Genomic DNA, 9,233 nt, shown 5'->3' on the forward strand with positions numbered 1-9,233 from the left:
TATCGGAGGTAATGCAATTTTTCTAGTTCAAATTGTGTTGGATCAGGAACAGACAAAAACTAGTGGATTTGTGACACGACAAATGCTACAGCCGGGCCAAACTCTTTCTCTCCTGAAGGATCCACTTGCAGACAAATAGATCCATTAACGTCTTCATTTTCTGCTTTCTGCCTTAAAACTGCGCGTCTGCATGTTTTTTTTTGCTACTCCAATGTTAGCTTGGGCTTGTGAGGAGCTATAAGCTAGCAGGAGAGAGTGTAAACACATGAATGCTTTGTTAACAAGTGGGACAAACAGTCCCGCCCACAAACCAGAGCCGAATTTCTATCAAACTCCTGTTGCTCTGCAGAAACTACATCTTAAAAAACAACACGGTTTTTGATTATGGCTAAAAATTATCTAATCATAATTAAAAGATTACTGGGAACAATTTTACAATAGAATATAATATGGATAGAGAGGGACTTTACATGTTAAACGAGTCATAACTATAATTTTTGCACAAAATTGGATAACTTAGCGATAAACTTAGACGTTTGATCATATTTTCATGGTTGTTCAGTTTTTGAGGATTTTTAAAATCTGTTTGTACTCTTTAAATGTAGACAGAATCTAACGTGAAATGTAAAAGTTTCTAAAACTTTCCTAATTTTAAGAAAGTTCTGGGTTTGAGGAAGAGTCTTTTAATTTTTAATTGTAATTTTTAGCCCCCATAAAACAAACTAGCTCTGGAAATCGATTAAAATAATTAACTAATTAATCGCAAACTTACAAAAAAATGAATCTCGATTAATTGTGATTATTTTTGGGTTTGTTTTGCCGACCACTTATCTGTGATAATGTGACTTTTTAGATGACAATATGGCGCCGGACTGCTGATCAAATACTGCTCTTGCTGCAAAAAAGGGATCTAAACAAAAAAAGTACTAAAGACCGATTGAATATTTATCTCTTGTTTAAATAATCATGGTATAAGTGGGAAAAATACCTGACGAAGTGTTTTAATATGACTTTGGAAGCCTGAACCACCGAGTTAAAGTTTTGATTAATTTTCATTAATAAATATTTACATGTTAATCGATTAATCGCGCGCATTAACATTCACAGCCCTTTAAAAAAAACTGTCGTTTTTTTTTAAATAGTTTATACTGAGCAGTAGTAGTTCATTCAAAATTTAACGCGTGGAACAACCCCGCCCCCTTTCCCAACACCCATAACTTTGATCTGTTTTCACTCTCTCCTGCCACCTTACAGCCCCTCACACCTTCACCCTAACATCACTAGTGCAACAATAATAAGTTTTGAGCTCAGACGAGGAAAACAAAGACGTACATTGGTCTATTTGTCTATAAGTGCATGTGGTCTACCCAGCATCTTTATTTTACGTCACAACTACAAGCTTTTTCAAACAGCATGTTTTTGTCTGCTCCTGATTCACAACAGCTTGAAAAAATAAGTATTTCTAGGCTTAATTGTCTCTATATTTGTCCTCCATCATCAGAAAATGTTAAAAGTACATGTTAAAAACTCTATTTCCATCAGAGTGGGTCTTAACGTTTGTCAGAATCCTACAGTCTGATCCAGAGCTTCAGTGTTGTTGCATGAATCCTCACTGCCCTCTAGTGGTGAGTTTGTATCATTACATCGGAGTCCCAGCTTTTCAAAATAAAACTCACTTATAAATGCAAGCGCTAAATATATTCCTAATACATGGACATTCTGTAAATGAAAAGCAATCTGAGAATTCAGAATTTTGATGATTATTTTTCTCCCCATAACTGCCTCTTTTTTTTTATCTTACAGTACCTTCACCGACAAATGTCTTGCTTCACTGCCACAACTTTGAAAACAAGCTGACTTGGGGTTTTGCCGAGTTTCCTCCTGGGCTCCAATTTAAAGTTGATATCTCCTCATATTTAGAAGACAACCGGTATGACAGCATCTTTTCTAAATGCTGAACAGTTATTCAAAGTCAGCACCTCAGTCACCTGGTGGAGGACTGCAGAAGTGCAGCGTTTTAATGGAGAATATAGGCTGCTATGTACTTAAAAAAGTGCCTTTTTTTACCTAAAATTTACATTTTTTTTCTATTTTTTACTGAGCTAATGTAACAATATTATGACAATAAATTAAACATGATTCAAGATATTAAATACATGCAGTAAAATAATGTTAGAAAATCTAACTTTTCCTACAGTTTTTAATTTTTAACAAAGCGTTTTGTTGTTTTTCAGCTGTCTTGGAGCTCAGTGGGTGGAGCCTCCAAAGCTGGAGGTTAACCTCTCCCGTCTGCCAGATCCAGAAGATGCCTACTGGATCACCGTGAGGGCTGTGATGGGACAGGACGAGTCTGCTCCCGCCCCGTATGATGGCATTGTTTTCAGCTATAATAAAAACACCCAGGAATCTCAGCACTGTGAGTAACGCTTCTGTTTGGAGCCTAAACTCACAGATGCTCGTTGGAATGAGACAAAAGCTAACTAAAAGTGAAGAAATCTACCCATCCTGGCATGTTTAGTGAGATTTTTATTTTGGCATGATCCGTTTTTTTACTCTTTCTTTTGTTTTCTATCAGTAGCTTTAATATACGATAAATAACTCCTGATTTAATAATAGAAAAAACAGTAAGTCCACATTTTAATTCATATAAACACCTTTTTTTTAATTTAAGTTAGCACGTCATTCTTTTAACTTTTAATCTAATTTTTATTCTGTTACTATTGTTTACTTACATGAATGTTTTGTCTTGCATTCCTCCTGGTCCATGTCGCTGCTGTGACATCATCAATGTGCGACTTTGTAGTTATAAGCAGAACTAGTTCAAACAAAGCTGCAACTATTATCTATTACTGGGGTAATGTTTTTGTTCTTGAAACGCGGAGACGATTAACTGTAGAATATGGAACTTCAGCATATATTATGATATTAATAAGAAGTTTGTGAATATTTTTTTGATTGCTCAGAAAAGTGTTCCTAATTTTTTGTGTTCTTTTTTTTGGACCTGATGTTTTCTTTCATTTTTTTCCCCTCCTTTTCTCAATTGTTTGTTATTGGAAAAAAATACCCCTTTTGGTGTAAAAGTAAATCTGATATAATAGAAAACTTCATAAAACAATGTTTTTAGCTTTAATTAAATTTAAATTAAAATACCTCAAAATTAGGCTTTTCACAGCATTTATTGGGGTTAGATTAAAAAAAAAATTAACTACTGGTCACAATTTTCTATTTGTACAAAAATTGAATTGAATGACTGCGCTTGTTAAAATACATTCTTAATGTGTTGCATCTGGATTTTTGGGATTAAGATGAAAATAATAAAAAAATAACGAAGGAAAGATTAATCTTATCATGCAGAATATTTGCAGTCATGTTCTGAAATGAATGAGACTTTAATGTTCTCCACAAATTAAAATCTCTTATGTCTTTACACATTTTTAAGATCTAAAAAATCTTATTTTGAAAATCTCTCAGTTTACAGCTGACATTAAAATACAGTTTTTTTGAGCACATGTTTACCTTTTTTTTCAATGTGGTTTGTGTTCTAGGTTCTGTAGACCTCCCTCCTCTTAATGTCACCCGTCTATCAGACCACCAAGTCCAGATCCAGTTCCAGCACCCCTGGGAGTTTTACCAGCCCAAAATTCAAAGTTGTAAGAAACAGAAGAGGAAACGACAAAGGGAACTCCCAACTTTCAAATACGATGTTATTGTTCAGAACAAGGTGAGCCTGCACGCTCTCATCCTGATGTGTCTCAGAGAAAACGGCTGTTAGTCTTTTTTATTTTAAATAAAATAAGTAATCTGTCAAACTGCTAAAAAAGATTAAAAAAAATATATACATATTATTATTATTGTGACTTGGCCCCCCCTCCATTAGCTGGTGGCCTAGGCAGCTGCCTAGGCCACCAGCTAATGGAGCTATTTTGGGGCCATAAATATTTGAAACCCCAAAAAAACATTTTGAAAAAAAAAAATGGTCCAAAACTTTTTGCTATTCCAACATAAACGTATTATATTATTTTTCAAAAATTAACTTATTTATTTTCAGCTTCAAATGTTCTGTTTTTTAGGTTTCAAAACTCAAAATTTCAATTTTGAAACTTTTTTTTCAGTTTCAACTCTTTTTTTTTTCGGTTTGTTTTCAAATCTTAAAGTTTCAATTTCAAAACTTTTGCCTCTCTTGTAGCACGTTTGGGCGGGCGCTTTGAACAGACTAGAACAGAGTTTTGGGGTGCGGTTTATACACGATAAAACTCAGATTTTTACACCCATCTTTGGACAACTTCAGACTATGATAGTACAGACTTAACAAACATTTTCTGATCGTAAATATTTCAGTTCTAGGAGTCAGTGAACGCACCGGGACTGAAGTTACCACCCTCATCGATTTTGATTGGTCCTTGTGTTAGCCCCGCCCCAACGCGCCACATGGGCGGCAAAAGTTTTGAAACTGTAACTTTCATATTTGAAAACAAGAAAAAAAGAGTTGAAACTGAAAAAAAGATTTCAAAACTGAAAAAAAAGTTTTGAATTTGAAATTTTCAATTTTGAAACCTAAAAAGCAGAACATTTGAAGCTGAAAATAAATAAGTTTAATTTAAAAAAGCAAAAAGTTTTGGACATTTTACATTTTTTTTGGGCCAAATACCCAAATGTTTTTCAAAATGTTTTATTTGAGTTTCAAATATTTAGGCCCCCAAAATAGCTCCATACAGCCCTGGATGTACTTTTTCAATGTAGACAAGATCTAAAATGTGAAATTAAAAAGGTCCTAAAACTTTCCTAATTGTTTGAAAGTTTTGAGAAAGCTTCACTGTCTGATCATCTTTTGATCTATTTTCAAAGCGTTCCCAGCCGTCTTTTCTTCCTGATTATGTCCTTTTTAGCCCAAATCCAAAAACCAGGTGATGTTCTGTGTCTGCAGACGGAGACAGTTTACTGTGAGGAGAGCTTGTGTGAGAAAGATGTGCACGTAGATCCTGAGCAGGAGCAGTGCGTGAAGATTAAAGGAGAGTTCAAGAACGTTAATGTGGAATCCAGAGGAGATCACTGCGTCCAGCCTCGAAAGGAGGACAAACCTTACAGTTGAGTCCAATTCTTTTATATTCATTGTACATTTATGAGCCTGAATTAACCTTATTTTTTCCTTTGTGTAGCTTACGTCTTCATAGTGATCGCCATAGTTACTGCGTTAGTTGCCGTGGCCATCCTGGTCATGTTATACCGTAAAAAGACCCAACCTTCCACGGCGTTGCCTCACTTCATGGTACGACCGTCTCCCTGCCTTAAAATCTGATCCTTCTTTGCTGCGTTTCCCTCCTAACGGAGCCTTTCCCTTTTCTAAGAAACGCTTCATCCTGGTGAAGCCGCCCACCATGCCGGGAGTCCAGGACCCCATCCACCCGCTGGAGGTGGAGCCTTCCTCGCCCACGCCTCTGATCTCCCAAACCGACATGGAGGACACCAACACGTCAAACTACGACACCCGCAGCTCGCCGCGGCCCGTCCACGACGAGGGAGAGGCGCCCTCGCTGGGTGAAAGGCCGGCGTACATGGAGGGCAGGGACCTGGAAGAGGATGAGGACGAGGAAGAGAAAGAGGTGTTCCGGTCGGACTACGAGAAACGACCTCCTCAGGAGGAACTGATGTTACAAACAGAATGAGCATTAACATGTAGGATGAAAGGTGATGACCTTCTCCGCTTCAAGAACTGACCTGTTCTGCTTTGCAGCAATAGCTAAACTCTAGCTATAAAAAGACGACTAGTTCAGTCATTTTAGCCAAAGTGCATCATAAAACGGCTTTAATCTTTACTCCAGACTGAAATCACTGTTGCCATATTTATAAATATAAATATACTGAGAAAACCGCACTTTACTGCACTTAAATATGCATAAAATAAAATAAAAACTTGTTTAAGTGTTAAACGAATTTGTTGCCGTGTTATGTTTTATGACAACATATTCCTGCTAAAATCTTACTCTGCTCCCTATAATTATTATTTAATAATTGAGTTTTAATTTATTTATTTTAGTAGGGACAGATATAAAAGCGCAGACATACAGCAGAGCAGCAGTCCAACGTCATAATGCGTTCAGCAAGAGCTAATTTACAACATTTGTCCTTAGAAGGGCTTATCATGAAATTTTACATGAAATTGTTTAAAACACAAAGACGCATCCAAGAGACAAAAAATACTCCTAAACATACCTCACTGAAAATCTTTAAATCTTATTGTTTTTTAACAGTAAAATAAATCATAAAAATATCCTTTATTTTCTTATATTTTGCATTTCAGTCTAAATAAATTGTTGATTTTGCTTGTTACTCCTAAACATTTCTTAAATCAAAAAGTTTTCTCTGCAAACCAGACTGTTGTGTTTAGTCACTTTCTGTCCTCTCTTAAGGGAAATGCTTTATTAATAAAATAATTGCTGAAGCGGAAACAGTTTTTTTGTAGCTTGTTTAAACGTGAAGCTGAACTTCTCCGACGAGGAAACCATGTTGGCTTAGTGAAAGTTTAACAAAACATTTTATACGTTTATGAAGTGACGTTTGGATTCAGCTGTAACCACTGGCTTGTATCTTTACTGTTTTTTTTTATTCTTTCTGAATGGAACCGTTTAAGTAATTTCACAAAATGTGCAAGTTTTCAACCATCTAAATGTTTGAGAACGCTGATGATGTTTTGTGCAGAAAGGGCTTGTCGACGGCTAAATCTGCACAACTTGTACAAAAGTTGTTAAAGTGGAGCTCCCGATTTAACGCCGGGGTCACACCAGACGCGAATTTTTCCGCGACGGTCGACGGGCGCTTCTGCTAGAGCTGTTGCTTTTTTTTGCCATCATGGTCAATAACCAAGACATCACCCCGTGTTTCTGCTAAAAGGAGATGGTCTCTGCCCCTGTTGACACAGACCCCGCCACCCAAATCAGCAGTCGGCCCACTTCATTGATCTGTTTGTGCGCGCGTGTGCGTGTCTGTCTGTTTTGTTGTGTGTCCGTGTGCACGCATGCGCTCCCACGTGTTTCCGTCCGTAAACATAATAAAGTGAAAATATTACCTGGTGTTTCTTCCAAGAAGAACCGCTCCTCTGCCTCTCTCTCGTTCAAACGCAGCCCCATGCCCCGCTCCAGTGTGCCCCCACTGCATTGGGGGGCCCCGTCTACCCTGCTTTTTTTCCTCCCAGAACCCTGCAGCCCAGCACACCCGCTACGGAGATCTGTGGTGTGCGGGGTGGGGGCTCTCGCGCAAGCGCGTCTGTGTGTTTTGATTGAATGCATATTTTCATCTCTACAGTCTGTTTAGACACAAAAACATGATCACATATATCGCGGCGTTCTATTGTGAAAAATTGGTTTTATTTTCAAAATAAACCCAATTTTCTCATGTATTTTGATGCAACTTCCTGCCAGTATTGACGCGGAGCGCTCGCGGAAAAAATAGGCCAAACGGCATAAATTGTGTTGCACCGCGCGGACCCTCCGCGCCGCTCCATGCCTGGTGTGACCGACGCCATAGGTTAACATGGGTGCCGAATGGAAGCGCACTCCGCTCCGCGGCGCTTTCGCATCTGGTGTGACCCCGGCGTAAGGTGGAACTGTGGCCTTATTGTTTATGTCTTTGATTTTTTTTTTTTTTTTTTTTTTTTTTTTCAAATCATGACTGAACTGATGTTTTTTCTGAGGATGAAAGCGGCAACGTCTGAACTTTTTCGATGATTTTATGTTGTGAAAAACATGAGAACAAAATCTGTTTTGCTTTGTAAGATTAGCAGTGAGAATGTAATAAACGAAAGATGATGACTGTGAAGTGTTTCCTTTCCCCGCAGGCATGTTCCAATAAACACCTGAGAGAAATGAGTGACGTAGAGTTCAGACCTGATTGCTTAATGTCGCCGTACTTCCTGAGGGAAGTTGACATTTGGGTGAAGCTGCTAATCTGCGTTATTAATGTCGGACCGGCCGTAATAAACACCAGCCGCTCATCGTGAGTCTGCTCTAAAGGGAAGAAGGCAACGTGCCATGACATGTTCTGACATTTAAGCCGTCGCCGGGGTTCCTCCCTCTATAAGTACCGACGGTATAAATAATACTCCACTATTCTGTCGCCAAAAATAGTAAATACAGTTTCTGCTGTGTTTACTGACAGTTCTCTAAACTGTAAACACGCTCATGGAAAAGTTATTTAAACGTAATTATAACCCAACATTTGTAACGAAAGTACATTTATACTAGTAACACTTACCTCTACTATATACCTAAAAACAAAGAAGTTATCTTTAACTTATTTAAACATTACATTATATATATATATATATATATATATATATATATATATATATATATATGTATGGTAGCACTCGGAAATGTATAACATCAGTTTTAAAACTTTAAAAACGCCATGCTAAACCAACAAGTCACAACTTACATTTAATTGTACACTTATATATATATATGTATATAAATTTACATATACTTGTATATATACTTGTATATGTAAATATATTATATATATAAATGTATGCCAGCACTTGGAAATGTATAACAAAATTTTTACAACTTTAAAAACGCCATGCTAAACCAACATTCACTACTTACATTTCATTGAACACTTCAATATATGTATGTATATATGTATATAAATGTATAATTACATTTATATATACCTATATATATATATATATATATATATAAATCTATGCTAGCACTCGAAAAATGTATAACATCAGTTTTATAACTTTAAAAGCGCCATGCTAAACCAACAAGTCACCACTTAAATTTAATTGTACACTTCTATAAATTTGTATGTATATATATATATATATGTACATATACATTAATATACACTTATATATGTATGTATATTATCTATCTATATATATATATATATATATGTGTGTGGGTGTGTGTGTGTGTGTGGGTGTGTGTGTGTGTGTGTGTATAAATGTATGCTAGCACTCGGAAATGTATAGCAAAAGTTTTATAACTTTAAAAACGCCATGCTAAACCAACATTCACTACTTACATTTAATTGTACACTTCAATATATGTATGTATATATGTATATAAATGTATAATTACATTTATATATACCTATATAGATAAATCTATGCTAGCACTCGAAAAATGTATAACATCAGTTTTATAACTTTAAAAGCGCCATGCTAAACCAACAAGTCACCACTTAAATTTAATTGTACACTTCTATAAATTTGTATGTATATATATATA

The 9,233-nt window shown here is 36.3% G+C and overlaps 1 protein-coding gene across 1 annotated transcript in view; it reads left to right on the top strand.

Moving 5' to 3' along the window:
- Positions 1–5,931, top strand: part of ifngr1l (interferon gamma receptor 1-like) — an 11,272-nt gene extending 5,341 nt beyond the window's left edge. The window contains exons 2-7 of the mRNA XM_024297780.2: positions 1,804–1,930; positions 2,235–2,416; positions 3,546–3,721; positions 4,925–5,084; positions 5,157–5,266; positions 5,346–5,931. Coding sequence (XP_024153548.1) covers positions 1,804–1,930; positions 2,235–2,416; positions 3,546–3,721; positions 4,925–5,084; positions 5,157–5,266; positions 5,346–5,663 — 1,073 coding nt within the window. The 3' untranslated portion in view covers positions 5,664–5,931. The remainder of the gene's footprint in view (positions 1–1,803; positions 1,931–2,234; positions 2,417–3,545; positions 3,722–4,924; positions 5,085–5,156; positions 5,267–5,345) is intronic.
- Positions 5,932–9,233: the final 3,302 nt, after the last annotated feature.

The sequence above is a fragment of the Oryzias melastigma genome, linkage group LG15 (assembly GCF_002922805.2).
Source record: "Oryzias melastigma strain HK-1 linkage group LG15, ASM292280v2, whole genome shotgun sequence".
NCBI classification, from domain to species: Eukaryota; Metazoa; Chordata; class Actinopteri; order Beloniformes; family Adrianichthyidae; genus Oryzias; species Oryzias melastigma.